This window comes from Xiphias gladius, chromosome 4 (assembly GCF_016859285.1).
Source record: "Xiphias gladius isolate SHS-SW01 ecotype Sanya breed wild chromosome 4, ASM1685928v1, whole genome shotgun sequence".
In the NCBI taxonomy this organism is placed as follows: Eukaryota; Metazoa; Chordata; class Actinopteri; order Istiophoriformes; family Xiphiidae; genus Xiphias; species Xiphias gladius.
In genome coordinates, this window is record NC_053403.1 from 4,705,587 (window position 1) to 4,726,791 (window position 21,205).

At 39.2% G+C, this 21,205-nt stretch overlaps 1 protein-coding gene across 2 annotated transcripts in view; it reads right to left on the reverse strand.

Annotated features, from left to right (window-relative positions):
- The window catches only part of man1a1 (mannosidase, alpha, class 1A, member 1), a 133,864-nt gene that overhangs the window by 14,494 nt on the left and 98,165 nt on the right, over positions 1–21,205 (reverse strand). For both annotated transcript variants that reach the window (XM_040125361.1, XM_040125360.1), the window contains exons 5-8: positions 19,747–19,841; positions 5,931–6,054; positions 5,534–5,627; positions 374–489 (exon numbers count right to left, since the gene is read on the reverse strand). In XM_040125361.1, the coding sequence (XP_039981295.1) occupies positions 374–489; positions 5,534–5,627; positions 5,931–6,054; positions 19,747–19,841 (429 nt within the window). The remainder of the gene's footprint in view (positions 1–373; positions 490–5,533; positions 5,628–5,930; positions 6,055–19,746; positions 19,842–21,205) is intronic.

The window sequence follows — 21,205 nt, forward strand, 5'->3', positions numbered from 1 at the left end:
GTCATGAAAAACTGACAATCTGAAAATTTCTTAAGGTCACTGGTGACGTTTTCAAAGGTATTGCTTTGTGCCGCCGTACAAAACCCATAGATATTCATTTTGCCATCACGTGAAACAGACAAATGCAGCAAATCTTCAGAAATGAGAGGCCGGAACCAATGAATGTTAGACAGTTTTGCTTGATAAATGACTCAAATGATTAATTCTTTTTCATTAATCGGTCAGTTGACTACTTGTTGCAGCTGTAGCCAAGTGTATGATTGCAACTCAGCCTTCTGTTTCATTCTCAAAGAGTCAAAGTCACCTCACCCCCTACTGACGAGCTGTCTGGTGTGTTTATGTGTTGTGGTTGCAGGGTGTGTATGTGTGTTACCTGCAGGGCATCATAGTACATCTTCTTGCCTTCCTCATCGGTCTTGTCAGACATCAGCCAGGCCTTGAGCAGGTACTCGTAGAAACTGTCACCCAGGCCACCTACGGACACGTGATCTGCAACACACAAATAAAAACAAAGATTATACCACACACACGCGCACGCAGGCAATCAGACCTGCACGCGCACACGCACGCACACAGACCTCCTAGGTGTCTGCTGGTTTAAATTACAACTGTGGGACCATCCATAGATCATCCTCACATGACACGGGGCAGTATGTATGTGTTTAATATAAAGCAAACATACCTACAGCTGATGACACAGAACAATATGCAGGTGTGTGTGTGTGTGTGTGTGTGTGTGTGTGTGTGTGTGTGTGTGTGTGAGAGAGAGAGAGAGAGTGTGCGGGGTTGGTTGTTGCTGGTGAGCATCCAGCCAGCCGATGTGTACGTTTGTATTTGCCCTGTCGATTGCCGGTGAAGGCTCATCCATATGCATGTGTCATTAACAGAGTCCAGCCCTGTTTTTGGAGTGCAGAGATTAAATGTCAGCTGCAATCATCTTGAAGTGAAAAGAAAGGAGGCCGGTGCTGAAGGTGGTTTGGTTGTGAGCTGATCAAGAGTTCCTGGCTCACTACAGGTTCAGTATTAAACCAGGAGCAAGTGCACCAGACAATCAAGAGATGACACGAGCCTAAGATGGAGCACAAGTGATTTGCCAAACAATACTTCAACTGTCTGATTTTAAAAGTTATGAAAAATGATTACATATTTATGCACAAAACATGTTTCCGATACACGATTAGAAGCAGAGAGATGATGGAAACTACGGCTCAACATTTCTTATCCACACACGGTAACATAACAGCTGGTTATAACATACCCCTGACTAGGTCCAATATGTGAGGTATATGAAAGAGATAGGGTAAGACTTGCAGGGAGGCTTTGGTGGAGAGACATTTTTTCAGACAACATTAGGCTGCAAACATCCCTAGGTCATAATTTATTCAACAAATGCATTCCCATCACTATTGCATAATTTCTTTCTAGATGAAAAATCCTCTCTGACTAAAACAAGCATAAAAGCGTTTCTTTTTTTGGGGAGTGGGGATTTTTTTCTTTTTTTGTTGAAACTTGCTGTTTCTATTCAGCATTGCAAATTGAATATGTCACTATTTTGCATAATATACTCGGATGCAAACACAGGTACTAGCTCTGGTTAAGAGTGTCAGATAAATGCCAACAGTTATAACCGTGGATGTGCTTTCAGTAGTTTTCTTCAACGTTTTAATGCATCGGATCATAAAAAGACAGCAGACCAGAGGTGCAGGTCCATATTTAATCATCACAGATACTAACAGCCTTCCAATTAAGGGCTGGTTATCAAAAAAATTTACCAGACAGACACTAATACATTCAGATGCATTTCAGTAGATATAAAAAGCTAGATTATAAAACTGGATCAAAGGGTTTTCTAATTTAATTCCACACCTTTCTTGTGTAAATGAAGAGAATTATGCTCTAACTGGCTGGCCTGAACAAACATGTTACTTTTACAGGGTAAAATGGGTTCTAGAATAATTCAGCATGTATAATAATTAAGTTTCATTCATTTCAAATCTGAAATAAATGAAAGCTGGGAGCGGGGTAAAAAAATCTCAGCAGATCCTGACAACTTTAGAGACAATACTTCGGCTTTTCATGTGATTTTCAATCTCTCTTTCCACATCTGCGTGTGTGCTTTCCTACTGATTAAGACACCAAGGGCTCAGAACAATAAATTGCAAAGAACGTGATGATTCTGTACCACTTTGTATGCAGATCAGTGTTTCAAACAAAGTCAGTTTTTAATCCATTATTGGTCTAATTTGCCTAATCTTCGCAGTTCTTGGGAGGTGGCTGATGAAAATGAAAACTAAAGTAAAGAATTAGTTTCCTGATGCTGTGTTTAGTTGCTGGCGCTCCATAGTCCCTGGCATTATTCGGTCAAAACGGTGATTAAGGACTCAAAGTTGTTTCAAGAGGCCAAACCGCCACTGAAAACTGGACTCTCATTTGGCGAGTGGTGTTAAACGTAACTCCAACAGGATCCCGTGTTTGTCTGTCTTTGTTGTACATGCAAATTGACAACAGCTTGCCAAAGGATTAAAGGAGTAGTTTGAGATTTTGGGAAATAAACTTACTCACTTTCTTGACTCAAGTTAGATGGAATTAAATATGAAGCTAATGTCAAGAGACGGTTAGTTTAGCTTAGCATAAAGAGTGGTATCTGGTATCTCATTGGTTTAAAATGTACAAAAACAAAGTATAAAAACAATAATTTGTGGTTTTCGAGGGGTTTATGTGTCAGACTATCCCTTGGCTGAGCACACTGAATTCCCGGAGTCTCTGTTGGTGACAACATGCGGTTATTGTACCTTGTTTGCAGCTACATTATTACTGTACTGGTGTCAGTCTTCTCATCTAACTCACAGAAAGAAAGCGAATGAGTGTATATCCCAAAAAGGCTGAAATATTCCTTTAAGAACGTCATAGTTGCTATGTCAGTGTGAGTTTGTTCTGAGGTCCCGTTTCTACGCTCCAGTGGTAAAAAAAAAAAAAAAAAAAAAGGAAAAAGGAAAAAAACTCTCAAAGAAGCTTTAAGAATGGGGTAGAAATGGATTTTGATATCAGCCCCACTCCTGCTACTTGTCAGTGTCACTTTGATTGTATCTTCTCAGCTGACAGTTTTCCCTGACACATGACAACCGGCATTAGAAGAGACTTTTATTGCTGGCTTCCTCTCCCAAAATATACCTTACATCAGTTTTTCTATGATATATCGCTTTCTCTGCAACTCCTATGTTATTCTCTCTTTTTTCCTGAACACTTCCAACCTCTCCTCTTCCTCAAGGTCTCACCTGTCTATCGTTATCATCATTACCTGTTCAGCTACACTGTTTGAAGAGTTTGATAGTGGATTTGAGATTAAAACCCGTTATTGAAACCTGTCAGAAACATGACTGTGTGAACAGACATATGTCCACACGCGGATGTTAAAGATGAATTACTTGACATATGAGATATGGGTAAATAGTGAGATATGGGTAAATAGTGGGTTTCAGTAATGTAAAGAGTGTCAAGAAGTTTCACGTGGAAAGAGGGATGAGGACGTTTGAAAAGACGGAAGAAGGAAGAAGAGGGGACACAATAATAAATCCATTCTGCATGGCTGGTCAAACACTGCCTCTGTTGCTACTACAATTTTAAAAATTACCTCCCTAAGTTACCATAAACCATAGATATGTTGTGATAACCAACACCACAGACCACAGATAACTTGAAGAAATGCTACACTTTTTATTGAAAACACGCAGGTATTTCAACCAATGGAAATGGTCATATTTCACTGTTGCCAGAGATTAAGGCGTCCATAGTAAAAACACTGCTTTATAATGCACTTTTTATACAGAGAAGTGCAACTCAATCTGTTTTTCCAAAAGAAGAATGAAAGATAAATAAAAAACGGGGTATGATAAAATCAGAGGGACACGATGACACTTGATAATATCAAGGACGATTAAGAAAACCAGCAAGTATTCAGCGAGCGACCACAGAACTGCAGGCATTTTTGCTTAAAAATGACTTGAAGGGTAAATGGATGATCAACATAGTTCCTGATCAAGTTTGTATTGATTGACTAATTGATTCGTCAACTTGTCATTTCATCTCTACTCACCATAGAAGGTTGTAGTTCTGGATTATAGTACAGTTCAGAATAAGTCATTGGATGCGAAGGCTCCCTGAAGAGCTCGAGATATCGGAGTAAAGGACAATTAATTGTACAATAATTGGGGGCAAGTTCATGGATAGATTAAAAAATAACGAACACCTTTAAAATTCGGAATCTGAGCCAGAGACAGTGTAGTGATTATAATAGGAGAATGATATGTGCACTCTTCTGGTTTTTCGTCAGAACAAATTACAGGTGTTGAATAGTTTTCTTTGAAAGATCAGCATAAAGTGCAATGCTGTAATCTAGACAAGTTGTAATTTGCATGTCATGCTGGGGAAGAAAAGGTCTAACCTTGGTGACATTACTCAAGTGATAAATGCAAATTTTATTAATGTTTCTGATATGAGACTCAAAGTCCAGGTTACTATTAAACCTAAGGTTTTCAGCCTGTTATTTTCATCTTAATTACACTGTGTTTAGGTGTGAAATTACCATACCGATTCTCTGTCCACTTCATCTCTAGTCTGCGGCAGAAAAGTATGAGCCAGTCTTTCATTTGTGTCTGAAATACACCTTAAAATATTCAGATAGAGCAGGAAGAATTTGGCTTCGTTAGTGTAATATTATCCATAAAACCGTTCCAAACAGAGTAAACTACCAAGAAAATGACACGCCCAGGGGCTGAGCTTTGAGGCAAGCGTTAAGAAATGTTTACTCTCTCTTTAACCACTGGAGGACCAAACAGCAATAGAAGACCAACCCATTTTTACTGCCAGTTAAATAGGATGGTCCGTTTAATAAATGGAGCTGTCAGGAGTATCCCACAACCACGCTGACAGCTTAAATCCACTTTAATGCGAGTGTTGACTCAGCAACTGGAATATCTAGGTCCTAGAAGAAAAATGGGAGCAGTAAATGTGCTCAATAGGTGCAAGGGAAGCCCTCTGGTCTTACTGGTGGTTCTCAGTTAATGTCGAGTAGTGGCTGTGACTCTCTGATTGTTTTTCTTAATGCATAAGTTGGCTTTGTCAAGACAAATGACCACACAGGGTGAATGTTTGTGATGACTTTGATTAGAGTATGATTATTACATCTTTGAATTATCTGTCTTACATGTTTATATGTCAGCTTATTATTTTACAAACTGCAGTGTCTGGTGACTTAACCATTGGTGATGTGGATGTGTCTATTAGATGATTGTTAACAGCGGTTAGTCGATGTATGTTAATGATGAAATCAGTTTCCTTGCTAAATGAGCCTGCTGGCATTTACATATAAAGATAAAAATAAGAAGGAGGAGCAGAAATACTGGTTGACCCAGCATCTGAGAACTGATCCCAAGCTAAAGGACAGTGTTCCCACTCAAGCACTGCTATGACATTTAAGTACTATACACATAAGGAATGCAGGAGAAAGGCAAGACAAAAAAAAAGGTGGACTTACGTTGGCCCCACTGGCCGCTGTTGGGGTTCAGGTAGTTGGGGTACAGCCCCTGAGGTTTGTCCAGGCGGTTAAGGACTCTCCGGATGTTCATCACCTAATAATTAAAAGAAAAAGAGCACAAATGCAATAGGTAAAGCTCAATGCAAACACCACAAGTGCAGTGCATTGACAAGAAAGTATGTAAAGTGCCTATACGGAGCACTGAAAAGACAGAAACCAATGTGAAATATTGTCTTTATGCGGAAATAAGGTTAAGAGAAAAGTCTCGAGTCATTGCTGACTCATTTTGGTTTCTGGAAAGCATCTGTCTAAATTCCCCGACATTCCAGATGTAAAAGCAGCCAGTAAAAAGCCAGCGAAAAAACAAATACATTCTAGTGTCCTCTGTTTCTGTTACCTTCTGAGCAAACTCAGGATTTCCAGAGAGTTTGCTGAGGTGCATGAACTCCAGATGCAGGGTGCCGTACTCTGCCAGGATGCTGCTGCCACCGGATGCCCATGGCCAGTTTCTACCGATACCACTGTACAAAGAGGAAAAGAGAAGGAGACAGAGGTTTCTGTTAATAAAACAGAATAGTGAAAAGAAGTGCTGAACCACAGCTGGTGTGTAAAAGAGACAGTTTGAAGACTGCATACTGTTTGATGATTTCTGTGCATTTTAGTAAATTATCTGACCATCTTCTTTAGAGCCACATGGAGAACCAGCTCCATAAAGTGTTTTAATTTGTTTACAGCTTAAAATTATTCCTGATAATACCCACAAGTGGTTTGCGGAAAATTCCACAAGAGTAGAGCATGAGTCAAGTTGGAGAAAACCTTTCATCAGAAAACCACAAAACCTGCTGGTCGTCATACTAAACAGACTGAAAAGAGGCGTTAAATCTTCAAAAACCCAGCTCCTTCTAGGTGACTCAGTAGTCATACTTTAAACTGAGGTGACTGCTAAAACATTGCTGTAATTGAGATGTTATTTAAGAACGCCATTAGAGTTTGTCATCAGTTGCTGTCGTGATAAGAGATTCTTAAAATCGATAAAAACTGAGGTACATTCATGACACTAAAATGAAACTAAATCCCATCTACCGTATCTATGAGCGCCTCTTTTTTGTTTTTTTCACACGCTTGACTGTGGCAGCACATCTTATCCTTGCTGGTGTCTATCTGTTAGTCAGTTAAAAACATGCTGGACCCCCCCCCGATGCTGCTCGTAGTGACGATGCTGCGTTGACAGTGACGAAGTTGCATCGACTGTATGTGAAACCCTGGCATGCTTGACAAGGACAGGAGACTTAGCAACAGGGTTTCTGTCTGTCTATCTCTGTGTGTTTATGTGTGTGTGTGTGTGTGTGTGTGTGTGTGTGAGTGCGCGCGCACGCTGGATCATTAGAGCCACTGACAGATCACTTCCAGGCCAAGGACTGATGACTCTGGTGGCGAGGCTTCTAGTAACTACTCATGAATACATATTAACAATTAACCACGCCATGAAACACACAGCAGGATGTCTGCACTACAATAACTACTTCGGGACACATGGACATAAACTGCAAACACACTATCACACACAGAGGAAGCAGAAGCGGGGAAGACATCCAACAAATGAGAGAAAGGGGGAGGAGAGGGAGTGTGCATTGGGAGAAGTGCCATACACACACATCTCTTCAAAGAGGTGGATGAACATACTAATTATCCCCCCTTCAACTCATCATGCTGCACAAGCCATAATTTGTTTCCCATTACACTGCGGATTTAATCAAGTCAACCAAACACAGGGAGGACCACCGCAGCATCAGGCACTGAGCAGAGAGACAGAGACCAGGGTCAGAGAACAGAACCGGTGAGGAAAAATCCCATCACTGCAGACCCTGATTGAATTGGGAGCCGTGTGTTTGTTAACTTTAGCCTGCTGCTGACATTAAGATAGGATACTAAAGTCTACAATTACCTGCACAAATGTTAAATGTAGGCTTCGTCACTTGGTTGACATGATGTGTTGTTCACTTAAACCCAAAATATAAAGTGGGTTTTTTTGTGTTCCAGTTACTTCCAGAGGAGCACAACATTCGTTCTTTATATCTACTGCTGCCTCCACCTCCCCTAAGTCAACTGCAGACATGATCTGTCTATCCATCTTTTTCAATCCCTTTATAAACTCTGTGATGAATGATAAATCCCTTCTCTAGGCAGGGGGAGAGGTGGGAAGGCAAACACACACCTTTCCAACTCACCCCTGTCCACCTCAATCCCTCCTAAAGCTCACCTGCTGTGAGCAACACTAAATCCCTGTTAAGGAGAACAAAACAAAAGACAGCAGGGAAAAGCTGCTGCGTAAACCAAACTGACACAAACCAATGAAGTGCAAACAACAAGTGTGATACTAGAGACAGATAGATGATGGTATGTGGGTGAGATATCATTTATCTGAAAACTTTAAAACTATTTGATATGTGTAATGCTGGGTGGAACTTAATTAAAAATAAAGATGTTTAAAAAGCCAGAGCTGTCAGAGGTGGTCTGCTTGTCTGAACACAGCTACTGAAGTTATTATACTATGACGAAAAAATAAAATACTGACAATATGCTTAAAGCAACATCATGCAACTTTTGAAAAGAATCAATAACACAATCTTCCTCATACAAATGAGTGCTGGATTCATAAGCTCTCTTGATAAAGTCCATACACTCTGGTGTTTTGCTACAGCTTTACTGGGTCTAGTATGTCCGGTGGCTTATGATGGGTAATGTAAGCAAATGTTCGATTGATATTCTGCCGTATAACTGAAATTACTGAGTTGTCTAGCTGACTGAAAATTGGGAATATATTTGTAATAATGCTGTGACTTTTTATTTGAAATTCAAACTCTACTCAACGTGGTGGAGGACTTGAATATTCGATCTGTAATCATGAGCTCAAATTCAACATCTATAGTCCAGTAAACAAGAGAATAGAAATGTCATTGCAATTACATTGCAGTGCAAGATATAAACAAATAGTTCCACATGTAAGTTAATAGAAGGCACTGGCAAAGAAAAAAAAAAAGAAGTGGTTTAAAAGAACAGAGTTGTTTTCCAGATATGAGGTACATAAAAATGAAAATGATGAAATGATGGTCAGTTTGACCTCTCACTGTGGCTACTTGCAATAACAACGACTTACAGTGAATGAGCTGTGATTGGAACAATGCATTAATGCTGGTAAACCCAATAAAAACACTGGGTCAGACAGCTGCCTCTGCTCCGTTTTGGGCCAAATGGACCTGTTTCAATAGTTACTGAGGGGCATTCATGCCCGGTGTTCTGATGGAAACTCATTGTTGTTCTAGTCACTTCCTGTACTGGGAGTGGAAACTGGCATTAATCCACTGGCATACAGCACAATACAACTGTATTAGTCCATCTAATGGGACGTCCACTGTTGTGTTTGACTACTGATGCAGATGTCCCGGCAGCCCAGTTTCCAGAGCACTGTTAGCAACTAGCATGCTGCACATCCCTTTTCTCGCATGGGATGTAATGAGACTTTTTTAAAAGCTCTAAGCTATAAAAGACACAGTTTAGTCTATGACCTATTCTTGCACTGCAGACTATATTGCAGTATTGTAAAAATATCGCACAAGTGGTCAAGGTTTGAACATACATCTTTACAGAAGCCTCAAGTGGCTTTTATCCCAATTTGCAGAAATTATCGGGCAATTGTATCTACAGTAAAATGGTAATGGATTTTTCCTGTTACTGGTTTTCTTGTGATCTCAGTTGGCTTAATTTTCACATCAGTAAGCGGTATGAAGCTTCATATTAAAAGCTGGCTGTATAAAAAAGTCTCAGTTTGTTTGAATTCAGCTCACTCACTGGAGTCACAATGACATTTCTGACTCTCCATCATCACGCTGTCTTTTGATAAAATCTTCTGCTGATGAGCAATGCAATGAAGTAATGTAATGCAGCATGTTGAAAAACATTCAGTAATTCTCTTTGCAAACTACACAGGAAATGTCAATTAGATTTTACAGTGACCTAGAACTAGAGGATATTTTAGAGATTATGATAGGCTTACACCAATATATCATAGCTGATACTGAACTTCGATTATAAATAAAGAGATCAGCCGGCACCATCCACCTCTGATAGAAGTGATATGATGCAGTTTGTATGGCTAGTAGGAGTTCATGATCATAGATTTTAATTAATTTGCTCAGCACACGTTATCCTGTTTCATAGGTTTTACCATGAAGATATGAAATCAGGCCATTCTTTCAATAGTATTTTTTTTCTTTTAAAAACTGGGGGACATTTTGGTGCAATTTTTCAGGCGCAATTTTTAATCCAACAAGGGCAAGAAATCCTTAAAAATAAATAGAATAACAGAAATTTCCCTTTGCTTTTTAAGTACTTCTACAATGCCATTTCTGTTAAATACTGGTTCCAAGGTTAAGAATGAGCTTTCAGTCTCTACAATTGCCCAATAACCACACTAAAACAAGCTGCAAAACCTTAGCTAAAAGCTTAAGTTAGATCAAACTGCAGATGCAAGATGGTGGAGCATCTAGGCTACTACCCAGGCACATTGTTTGAGAAGTAAACAATTCCTATACATCTCTGTCATTGCTGGAAAACTGTATTTTTGTTGCAGAAATCTCCCGCAAGATAATCAGACATCACATATTTTCTCTATATTGTGCTGCTCTGCTTTCAAGCCCAAGAAAAAAAAAAAAAAAAAAAAAAAAACTAAACTAAAGGCTCAAGGGTTTCACATAACAAATATGGATCTAAAGCCTTGACCTAGAAAACAAAACAAAAAAAAGCAAAAAACTGGGTCATTACAGATTGATGCAACTTTGAATTATGAATTTATATTGGAGGACATATTCCAGTCCTTTTGGTGTCTTGTCTATCCTGTTTGTCCTTTTGGGGGAGTCCAATCTTTTAATTATTCAACCTTTCACACCTATAGCCATTTTCTGGCCAGCTGTGAAATGACAAATTCTAGCCCGTTAGTTTTATACCCTCCAGTCCATTCTGCAGAGCCAACAATGTGGATTTTAATTCTGTGGTACCGAGCAGTAACCTGGAAAAACAGAAAAGGCATTCCATCTCCATAAATTAGCATGTCACACCAGGATGTGCCCTCTCACGCTCCTCTTTGTTAGGAAGCACTCCTCCAATTCATTTGTACTCTGTGGTTGGATGAAGCCTATATTTTGGCTCAATTCTCTCTCTTTTTTTTGTTCCAACCCTTTCACTGTCCTCCTCTTCATCAATGCCATGATCTTGCTTTTCCTCCTGATTTTCTTCCCTCAATATCTCTTCCTCTCTGTTCTAAATTCGATCGTATTCCTCCTCCTCCTCCTCCTCCTCTTCCTCCAGGCACAGAGAAAATATGAATTGCGACAGAATCACAGTTAGCAACTTAATTAGAGGCCTTAAATCATGGCTGCCTTCCACTGCCTTAGGTTACTGTCGAGGAGAGCTGCACTCGGAATTAGTGTGTGCATTTCTATGTGGGTGCTTTAAAAAAAATAAAAATAAAATAAAATAAAAATCGGTGTATACCCTGAATGACTTTTCTTTGTTGGTACAAAGTGCCTCAGGGCAATGAGACTATGCTACTACCAATACCATGTACATGTGTGTATTCATAACTGTGGCCATGGTAAGAACATCTACTTTGTAAGGGTCCTACCTTTGTCCTTCCAGTAGAGCCACCTTAGGGCACCCACACACCTTAAAAATTGATATAACATGAACAGCAAAATGAAAATGAAATGAAATCTAAAATATTGATATTGCCTAAAAAATCCTGTATTCATTAAGCTATTTAACTCATTATAAACTGCTAAAAATGCTTTGTTTTAACAGCCTATTCTAAATCCACTAACATTAGGCTAAAATGACCTAATTTGAGACAATTGACCAGGCAAAGCAGAATTAGACCAATATAGTTAAAAAGGTTTTAGTAGTAATTGCCAAAACAGCAACACAGAGTGTTGCAACACTGTTAATATTGTTTTGCTTAGGGTGGAGACGCCACCATGTCAGATAACAATTCACAAATCTGGCAAATGGAATAATACTGTCTGATTCTTTGCTAGACCTTTCAGCTGCCACTTTTCGAGCAAATGTGTTGTTTACAGGACTTGTGCACTTTGAATGAGGCTGCATGTATCCTGGAAGCGAGATCACACTGGTGCGCCAACTAACAATTGTTTTCTTTAGAAATTGATCAGCCAATTATTTTCTCAATCAACTGATAAATCATTTGGTCTATAAAACATCAGAAAACTGTAAAAATTGCCCATTACAGTTTTTTCACTGCCAAAGGTAAGGTTATAAGATGCCTTGATTTGTCCAACCAACAGTCCAAAACTCAAAGATATTCAGTCTACTGTAATGTACCGCAAGAGAAAGCGGAAAATTCTGTCATTCTGTTCAGCATTTTTGGCTGAAAATGACTTAAATGATCAATCAGTTTTTATAATCGTTGTAGATGCATTTTCTCTCAATTGACTGAGCGACTGAATAATTGTTGTACTCCCAGATCACATTTACTTCAGGGCAGAAATCTGTCATCATAGGCAGAGTAAAATTTCGAGTGGCTTGGTTTTTATTGGACTCCACTAGACCTCAAGTACACAAAGAAAGCACCCTTCGAGTCTTCTCTACTGGATATAACTGCATTGATTCACACCATACTGTGTATAACCTAGTTCTTGATATGCTTTTTATTATTTGTCTCCTACCTGTTGGTACATATTTATTAGATTAGTAGAAAAATCTAGATCTATTGATGTTGCCCTTATAATTCCAATTTATGACCTCTTCTGCTGCTGCTATGCTGATGACTCCCTGTCCTCTGATACAGAAGTTAAAGTGAATTTACTTCTGTTGGGCATGACAGACCTTGTTCCACTGTTTCACTCTAAAGTAGTTCTAAATTAAAATACAAGTCAGCTCCCTTTAATCTTATTATACTCTTATCAGTCTTTACCAAGCAGAGAATTTCCACACATCCACTGGATTAACAAGTTCATGTTCCTATCACATCTAGAAGAAAAGGCTGCATGACAGAGCACTATGCAGGGTCACTCAGTGTGACAACTTCACCAGACTTTGCTAATGGAGCCATTCTCCATCAAGACCTATTAATCAAACTCCGAGACCCAAAGAGCTCAGGATTGATTGCTTTAGCCTCAGAGTCTGTAGCTGAAGGAGCAAATCTGCCCAATGCTTACTTTTTTTTTTTTTTTTTTTAACATTTTCTTTTATGAGATAAGTAAAGAGAGCAAAAGGGCAAAAGAGTTAGCTTTGACTCTGCAGTGTCATTAAGATGATGACATTGCTTTTAGCAGCAGTTTGGCTAAAAAGCAGATATTTTCCTTGAGTTTGTGCTCCCTGTAATGGCGGCCGTTGGTGGAACAGCTAACTTGGAGATGTGTGCTGTATATATAATGTATATGTAGCTCTTTAATTCTCTGAGAGAGCGAAGTCTGTACAAGACGATAAGAGAGGGAAAGCAGCGCTGCATCCCAATAGGCTAAGATCTTCCCAGAAACTCAGAAAACAGAGCCAAACCTCAGTAACATCTGACTGAAGTTTACCACTTAACATATAAAAATGATCTGCCATTTATCCTTTTTAAAGAAATTTCTTCTTTTAGCATGGTGTTTTCAAATTGAATGAGTATTTTTTGAAACCTTTTATTGCCAATTACATGGAAAAATCAGATGTGTGTATGTGAGTGTATGTCCCAACTGTAATAATGCATGTAGAGAGGAATGAACTAATAATTCCTGGGTTGAACACAGATCCAAAGACCTCAAAACAACCCAGCACACACACACACACACACACACACACACACACACACACAATGTCTCATCCCATTATGGCCAGTCAGTATGCAGTGCATCGGGAGTGATTTGCAAGAGCTTTATCAGTCTGAATGTTAATAAAAGAGCTATGGGACATACTGGCCGAAGCAGATAAAAACTGGGTAACAAGGGTGTGTGTGCATCTGTGTGAAAAAGTAAGAGTGAGAAAGAGAGAAAGTGTCAGATGATATAGGCGAAGTGGTTTGTTGGTAGAGTGCTGCCATGGCTTCCCCTGTTGAAGCACTGCATCTTCATGCTGTAGGAAGCCAATTGTATACATGCAGTTTGGGGACATATACATATTTCTGTTTTATGTGGCACTTCCTCGATTGCTCTATTTGATGTTCCCATCATTCTCTACATTCATTTTGAGCAATAACATGAGGTAAAAAAAAAAAACGTTTTTATTTACAATGGTGTCAATATCTTTGGTAAAAATTGTGATTTCTACCATAGTTCTGCTGAAACGAAGCCTGTATTAGGAATGTGCAGAAAATATTTTACTTTACTTAGTAAAGTGGCGTATTTGTTTAGCCCCCCAGTTATTGATCGCCTTTGCGGAAACCCTTTCCTCGTCTGCCGTACAGTATCATTATTCATCATTATTCAATTACTACCACGCAACTGACATTACTGATAAGCAGCAGAAAACAGGTCTGAGGTTGTCCCTTAGTAAGAACAAATCAATGCAGCATGTAATTCGCTAATACTGTTTTTTTATTCTCAAACTAAAACTTTAAAACTGATCAACAGTGTTCAGAACTTTGTCTAATCCTGATCCTTTCATGTGAAACCCCAATGACTTTTGACTGAATTAAGTATTTCCTCAAAAAGGGGTTGTATGCTTGGCGAATTTTCTACTTTCCACAAGTCTATGATAAACTTAAGTAAAAGAAAAGCTATCGTTAAGGAATAAAAGGATAGAAGAGACAACAGAAAAATCAGTGTTCATTTTATAGAACATTTCACTGGAAGCGACATAACAACTGTCTCAGAAACACAATTCTTTGCCTTTTTAATTCTTGTACTCTAATAATCCAAACTAAATTCAGGGACAAATGTTCTTCTATCCATTTGGGTGCAGTGCCACCAGATTTGCTCTGGTGGGGCTGGAGTCTGTAGCAGATCAATTGGGCAAATTGTATCTTAGCTGCATTTTCCACTCTGTTAGTGGCAATCAATGGGTTTGTATACAAAGTGAGGGAAAGAGAAAGAGGAGGGGATGAGGCAGAGGGATGTCTGAGTCCCGAGCCAACCTCTGATCCTTTAAGAGGTACTCTTCCCCTGCTTTAACGGACCTCACAAGTGGCCAAGTAGAGGCTGTTTCAAGTGTTTTCTCAATATAAATCTACTGGGGGTCAGGATAAGATTTCCCTCAGATCACACTGATAAATAAATCCAATAAGTTTTCCTTTAAATTTCTGTCATAACCATCCAGGTAGCCTCTATAACCATATGTTTTCTTTCTTTCTTTCTTGGTTTGTTAGTGGTCTTTCATGCATGGTCAGTCTGGTGGTCAGTTGGGCTTATTAGTGCACGCATTTCATTAAATCTCTTAACTTTAACACTCTTACATCGACTTAAAAGGCCAAGTGAGTCTTTGCTTAAGATTGAAAAAACAAATGAATGAAAGGGTAAAGGCACTGGAAACAACGATCAGATCTATTTGACCTGAGCTGTTAACTTAACACATGCTGAAAATCTCATTGTTGCTGACTTCCAGTGGTTGAACTTCTAACCTTGCCGCAGTGATGTACAGATATACACCAGGATCAAGGTGCACCAATGAGACATTCGGTTTCCATAATAGTCCCAGAGTTGTGTTGTCACAGACGTAGCTCAAAACCTCTTGAAGCAGTCTGTACTTATTTACTAGCAGACTAGTAAATCCTTTCAGATGATGTTATGGTCAACTGCTTTGAATACAAAATTTACTCCTTTTGTTTAACTTGGGACTCAATACCTTGTCTAGACAACCTTCAGTGGAAAAAGTACCTTGTCTAGACAACCTTCAGTGGAAAAAGTAGCTAAGACACCACCAGACTGAGGAAACGGCATTTATTTTGTTCTCTAAAATTAAAACAAGGCAAGTGAGCAAACAAGGTTTACAAACAAGGCAGTAACCTGTCTAAATCTGTGCCCTTATTTCTTGTGGCCCCTCTCTGGCCCTGTAGATAGCTACAGGGTAGAGCAATGAAACACTGCAGAAAGGGAGCACACAGAACAAGGCCATGGAGTGGAGTGGACCTACGGTTAGACGTCCTGAAACAGGAGATACTGGGTCATTCAAGGTAAGATAGATGGAGTGAGGAAGGACAGAGAGGGAATAAGGGGAGCGGGTTGTGTAAAAAAAAAAAAAAAAAAGAGAGAGGAGCAATGGAAATGAAGGGAAAGATTATAATTGGGCCTTGTTTGCAAGTGTGTCTGTGTGAGTTTTACAAATTTATTCTGCTTCAATCTGGGTCAAGGTTATGTAGGCAGTTTAACAGCTCCTAACTACAGTGCTTCAAAAGTGCTTCACTGATGTTTCTTCTCAACAGCCCATTTATGAAAACTCTTGATCTGTTTCTGTCTCTCTCCCGCTGTCTCTGTTTCTGTCCAAACTGAACCTGAACTGAATAAAATATACTAAAATGGGGAAACTTGGAAAAGGTTTTAAGAGTGTTTGTTTATGCTACAATCTAACAAGATCATTCAACCACAGAAGATAGATAAGAAAGAAACAAAACATTTTTAGTCACAAAACTAAAATCATTCAAAGGCTACAAACTCAAAACACGTGGAACAGATTTTCCTGTATTCTTATAATATAAGTTCATTTTCTTAAAATTAACATTTAATGACAACACAAGGTTTTGAGATGTAAAGCACTTGCTATGAGCATGTAACTGTATGTTGGTAGCCGGCTGTAGGTTGTAGGCACAGCAGGGAAGTCATTCCTATAACAACATCTGAAAGCAATGAAAAAACGAAAATAAACAGTACCGCTTAAAATTCAAAGGCATAATAAAGTTGTGTCACAAGGATACATTAATAATACCTGTTAAATGGTTATGGACGGATATTCTATCTTATCTACAGAACTGTGCATAAGGTTTAGGCCCTTCAGTTGTCTAGATTCCTATCCATCACACACCATCAGAGAGGTGTCTAATCGGTCCCACTTTCATTCTGCAGCAAGACAATGACCCGATACAGCCAGAGTCATAAAGAGCTCTTCAGAGTAATCTTCAGAGACAAGAAGAACAAGGAATCCTGCTACAGATCCGCAGAACAACTGTGGCAAGTTCTCCAAGATGCCTGGAAGAACCTACCTGTCAAGGACCTTGAAAAACTTTGAGCAAGTGGACTGAGGAGAACTGCTGCTGTTTTAAAGGCCAAGGGTGGTCACAGCAAATACTGATTTGATTCAGGTTTCTTCTGTTTACTAGACTTTGTAAGAAGTTTATTGATAAATAAAAACTATTCATGGCATTATTTCTGAAAGAATCCCCACTTTACTTTTAGTGTCTACAACCTTTGCAAAGTGGTTTATAACTAGGTATTAGTATTGTTTAGGTTCTATAGTTTCTGATTATGATTAAAATCTGCTCCTCAGTTTAAGATCTTCTTATTTACTGTAGTCCTGGTATAATTCTTGGCATTTATTTCAGCAAAAAAAGAGGCCAAAACATGCTGAAAGCAAACATCAACTTGGAGCAAAAGTAAAGAAAAAATTTAAACATTCTGGCTTACTGTGTACATGGTGGATGTTAATCATTTTACACATATTTTCACTTGAGTTGGACACAATAGCATTAGCTGATCCTGTATCCCTAAAAGTACAACCTTGGACATTAAAAACATTGCAGTCTTCCCTTCCCTAATTTGCATTTTGCTGTACCACTGCACTGTTGTGTGAAGCTTCCAAGTCATTTTTCTAGTCCACTGTATTGTGAACACCGTACATATGCACTGATGCATGTGTGACTGCCAATTCAGAGAAATTTTGCTCCTACACAGTCATTTCCAGGAATCAAAGAGTGAAATTAAAAAGCATACAATTCAACAAATTACTGGTTTGTGTACATTTAGAAACGGTTCCAATTCAGAGCTGTTCTAGACACCCAGTTCTCCTTATGATGTTATTACCTCCAGCAAGGAGGTTATATGATCACCCGTGTCCGTTTGTTGGTTTGTTAGTTTATTTGTCAGCTGGATTATGTACTACTGAAACGATTTGCACTGAACTTGGTGGAGGGATGGGGCATGGGCCAGGGAAAAAACCCATTAAATTATGAAGCAGATCCGGATCATTTACTATGAATTTGAATTTTTTCCTCTGAAGTCTGGTGTCTGTTGTTTGACATTGGCCTTGGCGGAGGTCTGCGCTCTACTGAGCACATTTTCTAGTTATGTAATTTTTTTTTAATATGTCACATATAAGTCAAAAACTCTCAGTCTGAAGATGAGTTGAAGCTCCCGGCTCAGTGGCGCATTAGCCACTGTAGTGCTGGGTGTGTGCGCGTCGCTATAATGTGTGCATGGGAATGTGTGTGTGTGTGTGCTTTCAAGCTATCATAGCTCAGTCATGCAGGTAAAGCCATCAGCACCACCAATCTGCTCAGGCCTCTAGGGGATCACCCACATTCATGTGCATACATGCAGACGCACACACACACACACACACACACACACACACACACACACACACACACACACACACACACACACACACACACACACACACACACACACACACACACACACACAGAGAGTCTCTCCCCAGGGTGTTTCTCACTCCAGAGAGAGGGACAAGGGAGGGGCAGAGTCCATTCACCCGTATAGAGAGAAAGAAAATTAATTTGTTACAGCACGTTTATCATCGAGACAACCTGCTTTTTAATTAACGGCTGACAAACAGCAGTGTCCTGTCTCTCTCTGGGGGAAGAGAGATATAAAGAAAATGGAGGAAATAAAAGAGTGCTCCGCTCACCATGAGTGATTGACAGAAGGAAGATGATGGTGAAAGTTCGTTACTCACTGACTTTTAGCTCTGTTTTTGGTCTCCAACAAATCCAGAGGGAAATATCTGGCTCTTCAGCTGCTCAACGCTCCACTATGTTCACAAGCTAGTTGCTAACTTTGTCTGTCTGCTGCTCTAGTGCCAAAAACAAAGCTATGTGAGAGTGACAGTGAAGGAAAACAGTGAAGTTGTGGACTGGACAGATAAACAATGAACTGAACCTCACTGTGAAGCTCCATAAAACCGGGGGGAGCTGCAGAGTCTGGAGATAATTCTAGCTCATCACTACCCGGATCCCCTTTTGCATAATTGTTTTCACACTGTCATTTGATTTTGTAATAATCTGTAAATATATCGATTATAGCCGCGTTAAGGAAAGCTCTCCGTTATAAAGGTCATTGTATTTATTTTTAACAATTTTCTGACAATTTACAGACTATGCAATTGATAAATATATGCGTATAAAATATTGATTAATAGATAAAGAAAAATATTGTTAGTTAGCAGCTCTTTTTGGTTGTATGACTGATAATTTACAACTTGTTATCCTTTTTTTTTTAGGCTCTTTATAAACAGATAAATATTGATAATGAAGGTTAAGGTTGATAATTCAAGGGTGGACGATGGCAGTAGCCTGTTATTCCTGTTCAGCATTTTTAATCAGGCATATCCTTTATTCCACCCATTCCAAAGTCACGTTTTCATAATATTTACAGTTGGAGCTTCAAATGTAAGCCCTTTAATGCCAAATTACTGTAAATTAAAGGCCCAGTCCGCTGGTATGTACAGCCACTGAGAAGAAAACTCTGTATGTAGTGCAGTGTGGATCAATGCTACAAAAAAGATATGTCATCAATCAAATTGAATCATATTCAACATCATCAGAGATGGAGGATTTTTAACATAATGACAAACTGCTTTCATATTTCCATCTTAAACATGTGCCCTAGTACCAAACCCAGGGGCAGCCACAGTCAGTGTTTTCAAGTGTGTTGAAACGACTGACTGTGGCCTACAACCTAGTCAGAGAACTCATAAATGTTCGGTTTGTCTTTTGAGTGAAGTTCAGTTTCAGGGCCAGCCACTGGCATGCAGTCCTTGATGAAAAACCAAACAACTTGTGTCTGACAAGTCCGCTCTGTCACGTAAAACTAAAAAATCTCAGCTCCGTGTGTGAGAATTAAATAGAGAGAGCTTGTGTTCCCCCACCTCACATCAAGCGTCAGACCACAGAGCTCTTTAAAGTATCACACCATCAAAACAGACCTGCTGCCTCAAATATCACAAGCGTGGACTGCCGTGCGAGAAGGAGCGAGCGTGTGTGTTTTTGTCTGTTCTACCTCTTGAGGTTAAGCAAAGCCCAGGGGATGCCGGTGGGTGTTTTGAAGGCTGGCAGCAGCTTTTCACCCAGCTCCACTGCCTTCCTACGGAATACCTGAAAAGAAAGAAAGAAAGCACCTCATTACAAGAGGTTAATCCTCGCTGAGAGAGGATTTTACATTTTCTTGACCAACCCTTGAGAAAGACCATGGATACCACAAAGGCAAAGAAGAAGAAGAAGAAAAAAAAAGCCAACATTCAATATCAGAGCCATAACTCAACAACTGAACACTTGAACTTGAACACTGACACAACACTGAAATCTATTGTGTTAAAGATAAAATTAGGCAAAAATCTGAAAAAACAATTATGCAGTTTGAAATCTTCATTTTCCTCTCAGAATAAAGTGTAGATCTTAATCTTGTAGCTCAGTCCTCCCCTCCTTCACTCTTTTCATCCCTTTATTGCAGGCTATCCCTCTTTCCTGTCTTCCGCCTTTTGTCCATGTAATCTTTTGCCAGTATCTTTCCCTGCCTGCCTAGCTGTTGCTTGCAGCTACAATAAATTAATGTTTTCCATCCGTAAATTGAAGAAAATTAGAGAGATCCTTTACCCCGTTTAGTCCTTTGGAATGTCACTTACATTGTGATAAAATAAAATCATAAAATACAGATCAGTAAAACTATTCCAACTGGAAAAGAGCTTCAGACTCAAAATAATAATGTTATGAGACACTAAGTCTGGAGCTGAGGAAGAAGCCCATGATCAGAATATTTTGAAAAGCATCATGTGAACTGCTTAAGATCAGTTTATTACTATGTCAAAGTGGATTAAGGGCTGTTTAACAGTGAAAGTAAATAAAGAAGTCTGGAAGAATCAATCTACATGTGATTGAGCATAACTAATTAAAGTTGTGGGAACTATGGGCAGAGTTTCCCCCCTTTACACATTTAGGGTCTTCATGCAGCTCTACCCAAACTGACTGGCTAACGAAAGCGATTGAAAGTAAGATATACAACCCTGTCTCTATCTTTGCTGCTAAAAAATAAGCAATCCCTAAAAAAAGATCATCATCATCATCATTTTGATGCCTTAATGATTCTCCACTCACCAAAGGTAACAAAACTTAAGCTTAAACTTGATAGTGAAACACAAACCCCTCCTAAACAGCAGTGACTGTACTGACATCAATTTAATTTTGGAACTGAAGTTAAATTTTTATCTCAAGTAACCTTCTGCCTCCACTTTGGAACCAGTTGAAGCCTGGTGCTGCTTTAAATAACTTTGTGAATACACGACCTGAAAACGAGCGAAAGAGCAACTACGGACCTGGATCTGCATAAAACTCTGACGATATACCATAAAGTTAGATTTCTGGTAGCTGTGTAACGTGACTTTTGACTGATCTCCATGAGGTTTACCGGCATGGAGTAGTTTTCAGCTGACCGAACAAACTGGGGACTGAAGACTCAAAAGTTA